Source organism: Theropithecus gelada, chromosome 7b, assembly GCF_003255815.1.
Source record: "Theropithecus gelada isolate Dixy chromosome 7b, Tgel_1.0, whole genome shotgun sequence".
Taxonomy (NCBI): Eukaryota; Metazoa; Chordata; class Mammalia; order Primates; family Cercopithecidae; genus Theropithecus; species Theropithecus gelada.
Genome location: NC_037675.1, coordinates 25,595,058 through 25,611,601, shown reverse-complemented (window position 1 = coordinate 25,611,601; position 16,544 = coordinate 25,595,058). Strand labels below are relative to the sequence as shown.

Sequence of the window (16,544 nt, the reverse complement as noted above, 5' to 3'; positions counted from 1 at the left end):
AATACTTGATACCATTTAATCCTCACAGAGTCTCAGGGAAGAGATTATTAGGCCCAGTGTTCTGATGAGGAAACTGCTGTTGAGACTTGCCCATGGTTCTTGGCCAGAGCGCTTCAGCACTGAAACCAAAGTTGTCTCTACCCTTGGTCTAGGATTCTAGACTCATGTTCTTGCTTCTGTATTGGTAAGGAATGGTTGGGCAGCGGCCTGGCCTCAGCTCCTTGAGGTCCTGAGCTGAGTGTCTGCTCCCATGGTGTCCCCCCACACATACCATGTACACACCCTGTCCTGACCTATACAGTCCTGAGTGGTGGTGGGGGGAGGGGACTGGCTCAGGGGTTAGGGCACTGACTCAAACGTGGCTGGGTGGGGAGAGAAAGATTGATTAAAGCTAGGGAGAGAGTGTGACAAAGGCATCCTCCTGGTTCTCTGGGATCCGCCTGGGTCCACGTGTGCTCACACACATCCGGACAACCAGGGCCCTGCCCCTTCCCGTATCTGCAGTGATGCAGAAACACCCAGCCCCTGCACAGAGCCCTCTGGCTGACCTGCCTGGAAGTCTGATATCCCCTGGTGTGTCTACTGAGGGTGTTGGAGGTGGGGCACCGGCCCCCACCCCCAGGCAGGTTCTGGTGCTTGGAGCTGGACAAGAAAAGGCAGTGTGGGTGTGGAGGGCTCCCTGCCAGTTCCTGGGGCCTCTCTGTCCCCACTTCCCATGGCGCCTCCCTGCCTGATGCCAAACAGCCCCTCCTGGATTCTGCTTCCTTGTGTCTTCTTGTCAACTTGTTTTCGCTGTCTTCTGCTCGGCGGCCCGTGGGCAGAGCTGGGACACCAGTGGGAAGAAAAGAAAGAAGGAATAAGGCCCTGGCTGACGGGCCCAAGGACAAGACCCAAGGAGATCCTCCCTGAAGATGCCTAGCCTCCTCCTTTCTGCCTTGGGATCGCCTCTGTGCCATCCTTGGTGTTTCCCCAGTGTCGGGGTGGAGTTAGGATGCACACAGCACAGGTGCCTGAGCCGGTTGGTCTGGATTCCCAGAAGAATTCCAAGTTGGAGAAAAGAGAATCCTCGAGTCCAAACGAGCAGAGACTCCTCTCAGTGAGAGAAAGGTACTCTGTACCCCTGGAAGGGGGTCTCAGTTCCCACCCAAGCCTGAGTGGAAAGGCCTAAGCCTCCCCCAACTCCCCAGGCTACAGTGGGGGTGGGGGACGTGAAATGAGATTGCTCCTACTCTGATCTCCCTAATCCCAAACTTGAGGGGCAGCTCACTCATGCCTGGGGCTGTAGAGCAGCTGAGAAAGAAGGGACAGACTTGGGGGTGTGGGGAGTCAGAATATCTGGTAGAGCCAGCAGGTCAGGGGTTAGCTGGCTGAGCCAGTCTGAGGGCCTCTCTGCTGATGTCACCAGTCTGCAACCTGGGATCCCGGGACCTCCCTGGGCAGGATGAGTTCCAGCACCAGGCCCCTGGGCCAGTTTCATAGGGCTGAGCCTGGCTTGGGCTTCATGGAGCTCAGTAGCAGGAGCCTATGAGAGCAGAGGTAGGCAGCCTGAGCTTGGGACCAGAAGGTCGGCCAGACAGGGCTGTGGGTAGAAGGACCTGCCTGCCCCGCTGCCCTTGCAGCTTCTTCATCCGGGAGAAGGGGCTCCTCACATGCCCAGTCTGGCAGGAATCAGGCTGGTGCCAGGGGCCATCACACAGGTGGATCACACCAAAGCCCAGCCTAAGCCCAGACCTCACGCCTGCTCCCTCCCTAGCATCTTCTCCCCATTTCCCACTCAGAGGCCTCGCCTCTTCCCTCCACCCCTCACAGCAGTTTGGCCCCTCCTTCCCATATAAGTCACTTACCAGGCCTGTCCCATCCATCCTGACCTGTTCCATCTCAGCCCCAGGACTCAGTGCTGCGGTTGCCAACACTGCTGCCAGGTGAGGGGCCACCACGGGCACTGTGGTGCTGAGCCCAGGCGGCCCACACTATCGGAGGCAGTGCCGGGATCCAGCACGGTGGGGTGTGGGCCAGCTGTGTACCTGTCAGCCCCAGCCAGGCTGTTCTCCAACACCAAGGCTCTGCTTTCCCTGGACTGGGCACAGCTCCGGGCACCTGCCATGCTCTACCCCTTCTGGCAGCCCCAAGTGGGGTCTTCCTTGACTTGGGAATGCCAAGGACCCCAGGCCCCGGGGCCACCTGTCTGTCTTGTGAAGAACCTTGAGTTGGGGAATTTCTGCTAACAAATGAGTTCTAGAAGCTGTCAGCATTGTGCACCTCTAGACTGCGGAGCCAGCAGGTGGAGGGACCAGGCCCAGGGATGCTGGAGCACTCTGATGTGTGTGCAGCTGGGTCTTGAGGCTGTGACAAGTGTCCATGCAGGGAACTATGTGGATTTCCTGGGATGGATCCTTGAGTGGGTTTTTTCATTGGGCAGTTTTTCGGATGTGGTTTGGTGGAAGTGAGGGGAAGGCTTTTCTCTGAAGTGTGAGAAGCTTCTCTGGGTGAGTCTGAATGGTCTTCGGGGAGGGTCTCTGGATGTTTCTGGAGAATCTCTGGGCCAAGGTGGGATTGTCTCAGTCATCGGGCGGGGACCGAATCAGCTGTCTTAATGGAGGGTTTCTGGGTCAGCTGGCTGGGGCTACCTGGGTTAAGGAGCCACCCCCACCTCTTCCTAACAGGCATGATGGACGGGCCACGTTCTGACGTTGGCCGTTGGGGTGGCAACCCCTTGCAGCCCCCTACCACGCCTTCTCCAGAGCCAGAGCCAGAGCCAGACAGACGCTTTCGCAGAGGAGGAGGCCGTTCCTTCTGGGCTCGCTGCTGTGGCTGCTGTTCATGCCGAAATGTGGCAGATGACGACTGGGGACCCGAACCCTCTGACTCCAGGGGTCGAGGGTCCAGCTCTGGGACTCGAAGACCTGGCTCCCGGGGCTCAGACTCCCGCCAGCCTGTCTCCCGGGGCAGCGGTGTCAATGCAGCTGGAGATGGCACCATCCGAGGTGAGGCCAGTCTGTCCTCCTCAGCTGAGAGCTGAAAGGCTTTAATGGGACCAGAGACTCATCCTGGCATTTCTGGGGGGATAGGAGGCTAATGATGAGGGCCTGGGCTCCCCATGGGGCTTCACTGACCCAGAGCTGTGCCCTTGCAGAGGGCATGCTAGTAGTGACCGGTGTGGACTTGCTGAGCTCGCGCTCGGACCAGAACCGCCAAGAGCACCACACAGACGAGTATGAATACGATGAGCTGATAGTACGTCGCGGGCAGCCTTTCCGCATGCTTCTCCTCCTGTCCCGGACCTATGAATCCTCTGATCGCATCACCCTTGAGTTACTCATCGGTCAGTGGGGCTTGGAGTGGGAAGGGTGAAGGCCCTGTGTTTGGTGGGGAGAGGCTGGCATTAGAGTCAGAGAGGTCTTTAGGCTCCTCCCTGTCCCACTCCTCACCTCTGCCAGATAAGGCAGGTGCAAGTGTGTGGTTGTGCCCCTGGGGGTGGGTCTCAGAGAGGATCTTGGTGTTTCAGTTTTTCCCAAGCGCATCCTCCTCAAGCCTCCTGGGGCATCGGTCTCAGAGTACTCCTCTTCAGGGCCTGCCTCAGTGCCTCCTTTGGCATTGCTGCTCTGTCCTTTCTGCGTCTGTTCTCATTCCCCAGGATGTGGCTGGTTCTCTCTCTCTCCCTCTCTCCTTCCACGTCCCCCATCTCTGCCAATTTTGTCTCCCTCTGTCTCTGCCCCTCTGTCCCCGTGACCCAGGGCAGGTGCCTCCCTCACCGCGTTGCTTGAGGGAGCTTGACTTCTCAGGCTGGTGATTATGCTGCTGCCTGGGGCAGGCGACTCCTTTTACCCTTTGATTAGGGCCTAACCTTGCCCACCTCACCCTCTAATTTCCCAGGAACCCCTACCACCTTCACCAGGGATGCCCTGGGCACTAGAACCTGCAGCCCCAGGGAGCAGGCAGGGTTGGCCTTCAGGATCAGGACTGCCCTTTCATACAGGGCAGGTGGATCTGCCTCTCCAGCCTAGGCACTGTGACAGGCAGGCAGAAGGTGACAAGAGCCCTCATCTCTCCTCCCCACCTCAGAGTTCAGTGTTAGGGGAACAGGTTTGGGATGTTGGACTGTGGCCCTGCCCTAACATGTGGGCAAGCATCGGGTGGGGACAGAGCTGCTCTGAGGGAGATTGTCAGAGAATAAGACGACGGCCCAATGTAGGGATATACACAGTGGCTCATATACATTTTGGGTGGGGCTGGGAGAAGTCCCAGGTTCCATCCCCTCTCCTCAGGGAGGCCTCACCAGCTAATTGTTGATTTCCGACTCTAGGAAACAACCCTGAGGTGGGCAAGGGCACGCACGTGATCATCCCAGTGGGCAAGGGGGGCAGTGGAGGCTGGAAAGCCCAGGTGACCAAGGCCAGTGGGCAGACTCTGAACCTACGGGTCCACACTTCCCCCAATGCCATCATCGGCAAGTTTCAGTTCACAGTCCGCACACAGTCAGACGCTGGGGAGTTCCAGTTGCCCTTTGACCCCCGCAACGAGATCTACATCCTCTTCAACCCCTGGTGCCCAGGTGAGCAGCTGGGGTCTGGAGCAGAGGGTAGATGGGAGGGAAGGACAGGGAACGGCTTCCTGCCCTTGGACGCGGCAGGGTGCCTAGGTGCCTCACCCCAGGAGAAGCCAGCCTCCCATTGAGCAGATGAGAGGACCGAGGCCTGGTGCAGAAAGGTGGCCAGCCCAGGGTCACACAGCCAGCCACACCTCTCCTGGCGAAGGCCCCTGGCAAAGGCCAATCTCCTCTACCATCTCTCATGCTACCCCATTCTCCTGCAGCAGTCCTGTCAGGCTAGGGGCATCCCCGCATTTTCTTCTGTGGACATGAGTCCTGCAGAACTGGCCAGGAGTAGGTGAGGCCCAGGGAGAGAACTGGAGGGAACCAGTTTTGTGTGTTCTGGGGACACAGAGGACATTGTGTACGTGGACCATGAGGATTGGCGGCAGGAGTATGTGCTTAATGAGTCTGGGAGAATTTACTACGGGACCGAAGCACAGATTGGCGAGCGGACCTGGAACTACGGCCAGGTATGATGCAGCTGGCCAGGGTCACATGCACCCAGGGGAGCTGGGGTGGGTGTGGGGGCTGGGGTATTGGAGCAGGGTGCTGGCCTAGGGTTCAGGCTGTCACCTCTGCCCTCCATCCCTCCTTCCAGTTTGACCACGGGGTGCTGGATGCCTGCCTATACATCCTGGACCGGCGGGGGATGCCATATGGAGGCCGTGGAGACCCAGTCAGTGTCTCCCGGGTCATCTCTGCCATGGTGAGCACCCTCATGTCTCTGAGTCCTACTGTGTGTTTGCCTGCTGCCTCACCACACCTCCACCCTCATCCTGCCCTTTCTGGATTCCTTGAGGACCCCCAGCCCTGTCCCTGCCCTTGCAAAGGATACTTCAGGAAGGGGTATCCCTTCTCTTCTCTCCCTTGCCTGCCCCGCAGCCCGCCTTTCCTGGCTCCTGTCCCAGCTCCTGTGGAATGCAGGGCCAAACCCAAAACTTGGCACACCCAGGATTCACATTCCTGTGTCAGAGCCTGGGTGGGAGGGGGGCAGGTGGCTCAGGAAAGGGCTGGATGGAGCTCAGGCTGATGTCTGGATCCTGAGGCATTTAGGGGTAAGGGGTGGTTGCAGGGTCAGGGCTGGGCTAAGGACCACATGGCAGGTCCTGAGCCCCTCCTCCACCTCAGCCCCGTCTCATCCTGTCCTGGGCAGGTGAACTCCCTGGATGACAATGGAGTCCTGATTGGGAACTGGTCTGGTGATTACTCCCGAGGCACCAACCCATCAGCGTGGGTGGGCAGCGTGGAGATCCTGCTTAGCTACCTACGCACCGGCTATTCCGTCCCATATGGCCAGTGCTGGGTCTTTGCTGGTGTGACCACTACAGGTAGTGGAGGGACTGGGACAGGAGTGGCACGGGCCCTACAGGGAGAAGGGAGGAAAGCCAGGCTTATCCAGCCCTGCCCAGCTGTGGCTACAGTGCAGGGTGCAGGCGGGGGTGGATGATAGGCTGGTCTTAATTATCATTAATTAGTGTTAACAACAGAGAGAGGCCTAAGGGAAAGGAGGGAGAAGGGACAGGCAGGGACTGAGCCAGGCAGGTGGCCTAGCTTCCCCTGACCCCAAGTGCTCTGTAGCCCAAAGGCCTTCTGGCCCCAGTGACCCTGACCCTGGCAGTCTATGCCCAGCTTGGCAATCCTGGTTGCCCTTCTGCCCCTGATATTCCTGACACGATGCCTCACTTGCCCCCAACCCATGCCTTGAACCCCAACCTTCGCTCTGCCACAGTGCTGCGCTGCCTGGGTCTGGCCACCCGTACTGTCACCAACTTCAACTCCGCCCATGACACAGACACATCTCTTACCATGGACATCTACTTCGATGAGAACATGAAGCCCCTAGAGCACCTGAACCATGATTCTGTCTGGTGAGCTGGGGTGGACTGCCCATCTGTGCTGAAGAATGGTGACCTGAGCTTTGGAGGTGGAGGGTGGGCAGGGGAGGCTGGGGAAACCGTGGACTCCTGACCCTGGGGCTCAGACCCAGCCCCTCCTCCATGTCCATCCAGGAACTTCCACGTGTGGAACGACTGCTGGATGAAGAGGCCAGATCTTCCCTCGGGCTTTGATGGGTGGCAGGTGGTGGATGCCACACCCCAGGAGACTAGCAGTGGTGAGCCGGGCCCCCCCACTTCCCACCATGCCCCTGCTCATCTCCCCCACCTGAGTAACACAGTCCAGAGTGTCAGTGCTGGGCTGGGCTGGAGAGCTAAGCCCTGTAACCCCACGGCTTCTCAAACGGGTTTATCAGATGAACCACCATGTGGACGTTAGTTTATTTTTACCTTTTCTGTATAACGCTCTATTTGCCTAAATTTTACTTATTTATAATGGTTTATTTTATTTATAATGGTTAATATACAAGGGAGGTTCAAAATTCAAAGCTGTAAGAGTATTCGGAGAAAGAGAATTCATATTCACTATTCTTACTTGCTTTTTAACTTACATATCCTGGAGATAATTAATTGAAGGACCCTTTTAAAGTCATTTTGATAAGTAATAATACATGCTTGGAAGGAAAAAAAGTGTGGAATTGAAGAACACAAAATGTAAAGGTTCCCTATTCTCTCTCAGGAGGTATTTGGGGTTTTTTTCAAAAATATTTTTAAAGTAAATTTCTAGGTTCTACCCCAAACCTGATACATTAGACTTTCTAAGGATAGATGCTAACAATGTATATTTTTGAAAGTTCTTCTGGTGATTCTGACGATCGGCCAGACTTGGGACCCACTCCAAAGGGTGACCAGAGAGATGGAGTGACGTCCTCTGGGGCACAGAGTGGTAGGTCAGCAACAGAACAAGTCCAGTCCTTTTAAACACATACTCTCGCTTTCACCAAGTTCCTTCCTGTCTGTTCCATTGCTCACTGTGAATTATATATACAGTATAGAAAAAAGTCAGGGCTCAGATAGGTTCAAAGAAGAAAATAGCCCTTATGACCCTGCCTTAATACATGATTACTATTGATACAACCCACGGGTCTCTTTTCTGTGTCCACATACATGTGTTTCTGCAGAAATTAGAACTACCATACACTCTGTTCTCAAACACACTCCCACCCCTTCCTACCGTGATACTCCAGCCGCAGGCCACAAGGCCTGCCCTGCCAGTTGCCTTCTGTCCAGCCTCTCCCTTACTCACCCCAGGTCAGAGAGTCCTCCCTAGCCTACATTCCTTCCCTGGCCTCTTCCCAGCGCCCTCCCTCTCACTCAGATATGTGAACACAGCCCCCTGAGCGGTGCAACCCAGTGATGCCTGTGATGCTGAAACAGCCTGGCCCGGACACTGGCAGATCTGAGCTCTGGCCTCCAACTCTGGGAAGTGGTGGGGTGGACATCAGGCAGGGGGCTCGAGGCCAGCCAGACTGGGGCTTGATCCCAGCCTGATCACTTCTCAGATGCATGCGCTTGGGCAAGCACCTCGCACTTTACGGCTTTGGGGTTTGGATGTAATTTGGGAATAATAGATACCACATAGGGTGATTGGGAGGATTAAATGAGAAATTCTCTATCTGAAGGGACCAGCAGCATGCCAGAAGCGTAGTAGCTACTCAGAAAGTCTTAGCTCCTTTCATTCTCCCTGCACCTCCTGTCTTGTGAGATCCTGGCATGCACTTCGCCTTGCTGTTTCCCCGTCTGTAAAGGAGGTGTAGTGTTAGGTGTTGTCTAAGATTCTTTCCTGTTGGATGGTACTCACTTCCTGCTCTGTCCTCTCCTGCCAGGCCTCCTCCTGTCAGCCTATCTCTTCTAGGCAGCCTCCTGAGTATGATAAGGGCAGACTCTATTTCCCACCAGCTCCCCCCAGTAGAGAGGGCAGCAGGCTGCAGAGCTGAGGGTTGTTCCGCATCTCTCTGAAATGGTGGTGGCGGTGGTGTCACTATTCACCCCCCACAAGCGAATAGTGACAAGGTGTACTGGCAGTGGCAGGACGATGGCAGCTTCAAGATTGTGTATGTGGAGGAGAAGGCCATCAGCACACTCATTGTCACAAAGGCCATGAGGCAGGGCCACTGTAGACTCTGGGTTGGTTACGATAAAGAATAGGAGGTCCTGTCCTCTGGGGGTCACAGACGGTGGACATCCAGTGTCATTCAGCCATGAAAGAGTGTGTCAGGGACTTGGTTATCAGGCAGGCTGGTCTGCACATCTGTACCTTGCCCCCGTCCTCCAGCAGAGCAGCCTGGGCTGAGGAAAGCAAATTGACAGCCAAATGGAGCCACTCTCTCTTTGTTTTCCATACCTGTGTTGCACTGGCTGTCAACTGACCCCCAAGTGTTTGAGTGAGGGCTGATGGCCTTGTTCCAGAGGCCACCAGGCAGTGGGACCAGGCCTGAGTGGCTGGGGCTGGGGCCCTGTGTGGACCCCACCCAGGATCTGCAGGTCCCTCTCTGCCTTCTTAGATCTCTCGCCTTTGTCCCACCTCACTCTAGGCATCTTCTGCTGTGGCCCCTGCTCCGTGGAGTCCATCAAGAATGGCCTGGTCTACATGAAGTATGACACGCCTTTCATTTTTGCTGAGGTGAGGGCTGGACTGCAGGTGCCTTCTTGGGCTTCGGTCGTGGGTTCTCTGGTCCCGACTTCACCGCTGACTGACCAGCTGTGCGACCCTGGGCAAGTCACTCATTATACAAGTCAGTTTCCTCACCTGTAAAAGGGGATAATCAAGGCTGCCTTGCTGCTTGTACTCAGGATCAAAAGAGATAATGGGTATGAAACTGCTTTACTAGTCGTAAAATCAGCCAATGAGCGTGAAGAATTACTGTTATTATTGCCAAAGTGCTCTGAGAGGAGCTTCCCAGACCAGCTTCTTCCCTGCGCTCTGGCCTCATCTGGCTCGTCTTGGAAAGTCTCCCCTTGGGCTCTGCCAGGAAGCTCCCACCCTTGGGACCAAGCCCTGTTCCATAGCTCCTAGGATCAGGGGAAGGAGGCCGGGAGTCAGGCCACCCTCAGACCCTCTGGCTCACTCATTCCTGTTCACCCCCACCCCTCCCACAGGTGAATAGTGACAAGGTGTACTGGCAGCGGCAGGACGATGGCAGCTTCAAGATTGTGTATGTGGAGGAGAAGGCCATCGGCACACTCATTGTCACAAAGGCCATCGGCTCCAACATGCGTGAGGACATCACCTACCTCTATAAGCACCCAGAAGGTACCATTCCCCAAACCCAGCCAGCTCTAGGCCCCATGACAAGTGTTCCTGTCAAGTGCTCGTCCACCCAAGTGGGAATTGGAACCTCATCCTTGACCTTCAACCCCCAGGCTCAGACGCAGAGCGGAAGGCAGTAGAGACAGCAGCAGCCCACGGCAGCAAACCCAATGTGTACGCCAACCGGGGCTCAGCGGAGGATGTGGCCATGCAGGTGGAGGCACAGGACGCGGTGATGGGGCAGGATCTGATGGTCTCAGTCATGCTGACCAATCACAGCAGCAGCCGCCGCACAGTAAAACTGCACCTCTACCTCTCAGTCACCTTCTATACTGGTGTCACTGGGACCATCTTCAAGGAGACCAAGAAGGAAGTGGAGCTGGCACCAGGGGCCTGTAAGTGCTCCTTACCCAGCCCTGCCCCCTGGATGGCTGGGCACCTCAGGGCTGTGGACATGGAGACCCCAGGAGCAGTGGGGAGTCCCTGGGGGAAGCCGGATGTGGGGAAGCAGGCCTCAGTGACGCCATGCCTCTTCTCCCCAGCGGACCGTGTGACCATGCCAGTGGCCTACAAGGAATACCGGCCCCACCTTGTGGACCAGGGGTCCATGCTGCTGAACGTCTCAGGCCATGTCAAGGAGAGCGGGCAGGTGCTGGCCAAGCAGCACACCTTCCGTCTGCGTACCCCAGACCTCTCCCTCACGGTGAATGCAGTTTGCTGGGGCATGAGGGGTGGTCAGAGAGTGAAGGCCGGGGGATAAGGACATCAGAGGCGGGCACTAAGCCAGGAGCAGGCTGGCCTGATAAGCCTTTGTAGGAAAAGGTCAAGGACTGGCTCTGGGGCCTCAGTTTCCTCGTCTGTAGCATGGGATCTTATGTCTCTGGTTCTGTGACAGCCTTTGTTGGGGAATAGGCTGGAGTTTCTTCTCTGACTTCTGGGGAGTCTTCTCTCAGGAGGATAAATGTGGGGCACGGGGAGGTTTTGCTTCTAAGCAGATTCCCCTCTCTGGTGCAGTGTACGGTCCTGTGTGTTTGACCAGGGTCTCTGACATGGGGGATGGGCCTCTTTTTCTCTCAGTTACTGGGAGCGGCAGTGGTTGGCCAGGAGTGTGAAGTACAGATTGTCTTCAAGAACCCCCTTCCCGTCACCCTCACCAATGTCGTCTTCCGACTCGAGGGCTCTGGGTTACAGAGGCCCAAGATCCTCAATGTTGGGTAAGTCTTGCCTCTCCTCCTGCCCCTGCTGCCACTCTGGCCTTCCCCACAGGCTGCCCTGGTTCCCAGCTTTGCTTCCTCTCTGTCTGGACAAGTATGTTCTGTCAGGACCCAAACAAGCAGGTTGGGGCCAGCTGGCAATACCTCCCTACCCAGCTCAGTCCCACCAGCCTTTAGGGAGACCTCCTGGGCACCTGGTGCTGTGCTGTGCTGTGTCCTTGCCCTGCCTCACTAATTAGGGAGCAAAAGCCCCACATAGGAATCGTTAGTAACTCATTGCTAATATTTGCCTAGTACTGAAGAACTGACCAGGCACTTTCAGGAATATGATCTCCTTTGGACACAAAAACTCTTTAAAGTACATTAGAGGGCCAGGTGTGCTGGCTCACGCCTGTAATCCCAGCACTTTGGGAGGCCGAGGCAGGCAGATCGCTTGAGGTCAGGAGTTCGAGACCAGCCTGGCCATCAAGGTAAAATTCCATCTCTACTAAAGTAAAAAAATTAGCCATGTTTGGTGGCAGGCACCTGTAATCCCAGCTACTTGGGAGGCCGAGGCAGGAGAACTGCTTGGACCCAGGAAGTATAGGTTGCAGTGAGCTGAGATTGAGCCACCGCACTCCAGCCTGGGTGATAGAAGCAGACTCCATGTCAAAAAAAAACAAAACAAAAACAAAAACACATTAAAGATCATCATATGATTAAAAGCAAAGTTTTGGGCCGGGTGTGGTGGCACTTTGGCAGGCCAAGGTAAGTGGATCACTTGAGCCCAGGAGTTGAAGACCAGCTTGGGCAACATGGTGAAACCCTGTTTCTACAAAAAAGTTTTAAAAACTTAACCAGTGTGGTGGTGTGCGCCTGTTGTCCCAGCTACTTGGGAGTCTAAGGTGGGAGGATCACCTGAGCCTGAGGAGGTTGAGGCTGAAGTGAGCCATGTTTGTGCTACTGCACTCCAGCCTGGGCGACAGAGTGAGACCGTGTGTCTCTGTTTCTCTCTCTGTCTCTCTTACACACACACACACACACAAGCAAAGTTTTGGAACCCTAAGGATATGGGTTCAGGTCCCAGCTCTAGCACTTACTGGCTATATGCCCTTGGGCAAGCGGTTTCTCTCCTTCAAGCCTCAGTGTTCTCGTCTGTAAAGCAGGGATAGCAATAGCCCCTGAACCTAGGGTTGTTTACTGCATTGCTTGGCACAAAGTTAGTGCTTCATTGGTAGTTATTATTTTTATTATTGCCATTATCACCCCCACTTCCAGATGGAGAAGCTGGCGGTCACGTCTCACGTGGTCTCACAGCTCGTAAGGGGCAAACTCTGCTCTACCCACTGTGGTGCATACCATGCACAGGCTCTCAAGCTCATTGCTTGTTTTGTGCCATGAGGGCCAAGTAGCAATTCCAGAGGAGAGAATCCCATCCCTCAGGCTCTTACCCAGCCGTCTAGGCCTGATACTGGGCTGGACAAGCCCCTGGGTGCAGTGAGGGCACACACATGCTGCGTTCCTGGGCCTGTGGCTGTCATCTTTGATACAGACTCACACGTGCTGCCCTGTCCCTCCCTAGGAAAAGCACAGAGGGAAAGCAGAGCAGGCCAGAGCCTGGCCTTCTAGATCAGCCTTCTGGGACAGGGGCAGGCTTCGCCTTCAGACAGACAGCTCCTGAGAAAGAACAATGGCTTGGGGTGGGGAAACTGAGGGGAGGAAGCAGAGGACCCCGTGCCCACCCCTCCCTCGCAGCTCTCCTGGTGGTGGCCGCCACCTTTGCCGTGAGGCCAAAGCGGAGAAGGCAGCTATGTTGATCTTTGCCCCAGCCTGGGCCCCTGGGAATGCTATGTGTCACAAAGGAGGGCTTTCCTCATGTCACCCTACCAGGGTCTCTGGCAGCTCAGTGAACAGAGCCTGAACCCTCCGGATAGCCTGCTTTGCTCGTCTTGCCCAGCAGACATCTCTTACTCACACCCCCACATGGTGGGGAGGGGGAGCTTCCTCGTCCTAAGGCATCCCCAGAGCTGGACTTGCCTCAGCAGCCCCACCAGGCCTTTGCCTCTTGGCCCTGCTTGGAAGTAAGGAAAGGGCCACTGTGCTGAGTGTTGGGGGACCTGTTCCCTGTCTTTACCTGTAGAGTTTGTGTGAGTCTACCTACAGCAAAAGATAGGGTTGGACGATGGTTTCTTAAGGCGGATCCTCCCTGGACAGTCTGTGGCTCCTTAGCTGCTGTGAGCCCAGAACAGAGCCTCCAGTACAACTGGGAGCCTCCAGGGGGACATCTCTGAGCTGTTGGTTCAGATAAATAAGATTCCAAGATGGGTGTACTTTGCCTCTCATTTGCACATCAAAGGCTGTGGCATGGAACCCCATTATAGCATAAGGTGTGCCACCCCAGTGTGGTGACTGGCCACTTAATAAACATTCCAGAACTCACTCCTCCAGATGGCTGTTGTCACCACCAAAAGCAGTCACCAGGGAGGCTGGAAGTCTGTTCCAAACCCTTCCTGGGAATTTCCCTCAGAGTCTGAGTCATACTCTCTAGAATGTCCTCAGAGTGGTCAATCTGCCTTCTTAGGGGTAGATTTGACTTTGCAGAGAGACCTGAGGTCATCAAGAGCTAAGACTAATTAATAAGATAAGCGAACAGGTGGGTAACTGCCCTTTTTCATCAGAACCGAGGCATGCTGTGGAAGGAAGGACAGGCTGACTGTTGCGTCACTGAGCACACGTGTGTGTGCATATGGTTTAAATGGCTCTGAAGAAGAGTCCAGGAGGAGTTTTAAAAATGTTTCAAGCCTAGGCAATATGATTGAACAAGTACACAATTGGACAATGCTCATTTCGATGTCTAAGTTCTGGTATCCTTGTCGGGGAGTTGGTTTCATGACCCACACTCAGTTTCAGGAACATCCCAGCTTTAGCAGATGGCTTGTACTCGGCTTCAACTCACAAAAGAGGTGTGGTAAAGTCCCCAACTCACAGTGAGACCAGGGGAGGGAGAGATCTTGACATTTCCACCTAGAAAACAGTTTCTCTTGAAAATAATCAGTTATTGCAATGTAAAGGTTATTTTCTGAAATATTACAGTTCAATTATGGTATAAATAGACTTCTGAGGGCTGGTCTGAGCTTGCACAACCTTGAATCTTGTATCTATGAAAAAGTTAGCAAAAATTAAGAATGCAAATTTGTAAGCAGTCAGGACATAGCCTAGCCATTAAGTTATAGACTTAATTTATAGACTTCCTATCATACTACATTCAATTATATATCCCTACCTCCCTCCTTCAGGGAGCTCAGAAGCACCTTCAGGATAATCAGATCCCACTCCTCCTTTTACTTTCACTTCCATTTTATGACCCAGAAAGTGAGGAACAGAGACGTTAAATAGCTTCTCCTAAGCTTCACAGTTAACAAGTGGTAGAAAAGGGAGTAGAGTGGTTACGGGAAACCCCTCAGAACCAGGCTCCAAGACAAATGCTTTGCCCTGAAAAGAACTCATCCTTGGAGTTAGGGATGTTGGCTCATTCTCTTAGAGGACAACAGTGACTGCACAGGTTCTGTGTCTGGAAAGGGTCCCCAACAGCAGGCTTGGGTTGAATAGGGCACCAGAGGTAAGGTTTAGGCAAAGGCAGGAAAGACAAATTCCCACAGGCACGAGCAAATGCAATATAAATGTAATCATGTTCAGTGTATAAAATGAAACGTTCAGATTGCTGGAGGAGCTCAGAGAAGGGTGAGGTTCCTTTTCCTAGAGGCAAGAGGTGCTCAGGGGAGCCATCACTGAGGAAGTGGTGTGCCAGGCCTTGGAGGAAAAGTAGGCCTTCACAAGGACGCCTAGGGTGGGGAGGCAGAGCTGGGTGCTCATTCCACACAAGGCGAAGACTGCAAAGCATGACTGTGGAGGTGAGTCTGGGGAAGACGGCATTCAGTAGGGCTGCTCAGCAGGAGGAATGGTGGGGGATGATGAGGCTGTGCAAGTAGCAGGGGCTGAGTCAGACTGAGCCTGTGTGTCAGGTTAGAGGGCCAGGATCTCGTGCCACAAGCACCAAAGGAGCACAAAATTCTTGAAGGATTTAGTTCACCTCTGAGTGGTTAGCAGAACAGAATACAAAAGTGGGATGGTAGGCAAGGAGTCCCATTAGAGGACAAGTGAAATCATGATTCCCAGGGGAGGTCTAGGAATCAATTTTTCAGAGGCCCATGTGGAAAGGAGAAAATGAAAACACGTGTGTGTGTGGGGGGGGGGTTGTCCATCTGCCTCTCTGTCTCTCTCTCTCAGACACACACACACACACACACACACACGGGTTTATGTCCATTTAAAGATGTCTGTTGTCTGTTCTTGGGGAGGATTTTCCTTTTTTTCCGAAGATAACATCCTTTTAATGTTTTTGTGTGTGAAAATGCTCTTTTGTTCTTTGGAACGATGATCATAGCAGAGAATAATTTCTTTTCTTCAACCTATGCTCTTGTCAAAACTGAAAGTATTTGGAAATATTGTTTTGGGCCCCCAAAGTCTCATTTTGAAGTTTTCTTGGTTTTGGAAACCCCAGGTGAGATGAGGATGTTCTGTCTGGGGCAGGAGCAGTGGTGATAGAGGGGATGGCATGAGAGGCCTCTGCGGTGGCATCAGCAGTCTTTGTCCAGGTGGATGTGGGAGTAGGGAGGAAGGAGTCCCAGACGATGGGGAGAGTTTCAGCACAGGCAGCTGGTGGGTGGCTGCTGAGCTGGCTATGCAGAGGCGCCCTGGGGCTCCTGGTCTTAGGTGTGGAAATTTCAGGTGAGCCTGAAATTGTCTGAATGGGTCCACCTCCTGCTTCTTCCTCCTGACTGCCCTCGATCAGCTCTTACTCCCCACTCCACCCCCAATTGCTCCAGGCCTATGACCTTGTCTCTGCCCACAGGGACATCGGAGGCAATGAAACAGTGACACTGCGCCAGACGTTTGTGCCTGTGCGACCAGGCCCCCGCCAGCTCATTGCCAGCTTGGATAGCCCGCAGCTCTCCCAGGTGCACGGTGTCATCCAGGTGGATGTGGCCCCAGCCCCTGGGGACAGGGGCTTCTTCTCAGACACTGGAGGTGACAGTCACTTGGGAGAGACCATCCCTATGGCATCTCGAGGTGGAGCTTAGCCCTGTGCCAGGAGCAATCAGACTGGAGTCAGATGAGCAAGGACACTGCCCCAAGATGGGGGCACACTACAGAGCAGCTCCCCAGGAGCTCAGGTGGGGAGTCCAGGGCTCCTGGAGAGGGAGTCAGTCTTCATTTGCACTAGGGGCACAGATGCTAATAAACTGTTTTTTAATGAAGCTGCTGCTCTGTCCATCTTTCAGTCCATGCCACACCAAGATGGATGGAACCATGGTCTGTCCCAGGGCTGCACATGGCCTTTCTATATCATCCACTGACAGAGGCTGGTGTCCCTCACCAGAGAGAGGGAAGCACAAGGGAAGTTGAGGCTCAGAGAGACAGAGTCGATATTCTTTGTATAACTTTCTTCTACCTGGAAATTTTCTTGTAGGTGAGTTTTAGAGGATTTTGGCTTTGGTTTGAATGAAACTGTTCCCTTACCTCAGGGTTTTTCAAGTGTAGTGTCTAGACCACCT

At 54.3% G+C, this 16,544-nt stretch overlaps 1 protein-coding gene across 1 annotated transcript; it reads left to right on the top strand.

Annotated features, from left to right (window-relative positions):
- The first annotated feature begins 1,846 nt into the window (after nucleotides 1-1,846).
- TGM1 (transglutaminase 1) lies at nucleotides 1,847-16,247 on the top strand. Its single transcript, XM_025392107.1, has 15 exons — nucleotides 1,847-1,922; nucleotides 2,664-2,984; nucleotides 3,134-3,322; nucleotides 4,304-4,552; nucleotides 4,943-5,061; nucleotides 5,190-5,297; nucleotides 5,745-5,919; nucleotides 6,321-6,459; nucleotides 6,601-6,704; nucleotides 9,021-9,109; nucleotides 9,586-9,739; nucleotides 9,850-10,131; nucleotides 10,279-10,439; nucleotides 10,814-10,950; nucleotides 15,842-16,247. The coding sequence occupies exons 2-15, from the start codon at nucleotides 2,666-2,668 to the stop codon at nucleotides 16,068-16,070; spliced, it is 2,454 nt and encodes an 817-aa protein (XP_025247892.1). The 5' UTR covers nucleotides 1,847-1,922; nucleotides 2,664-2,665; the 3' UTR covers nucleotides 16,071-16,247.
- The last annotated feature ends 297 nt before the right edge of the window (nucleotides 16,248-16,544 follow it).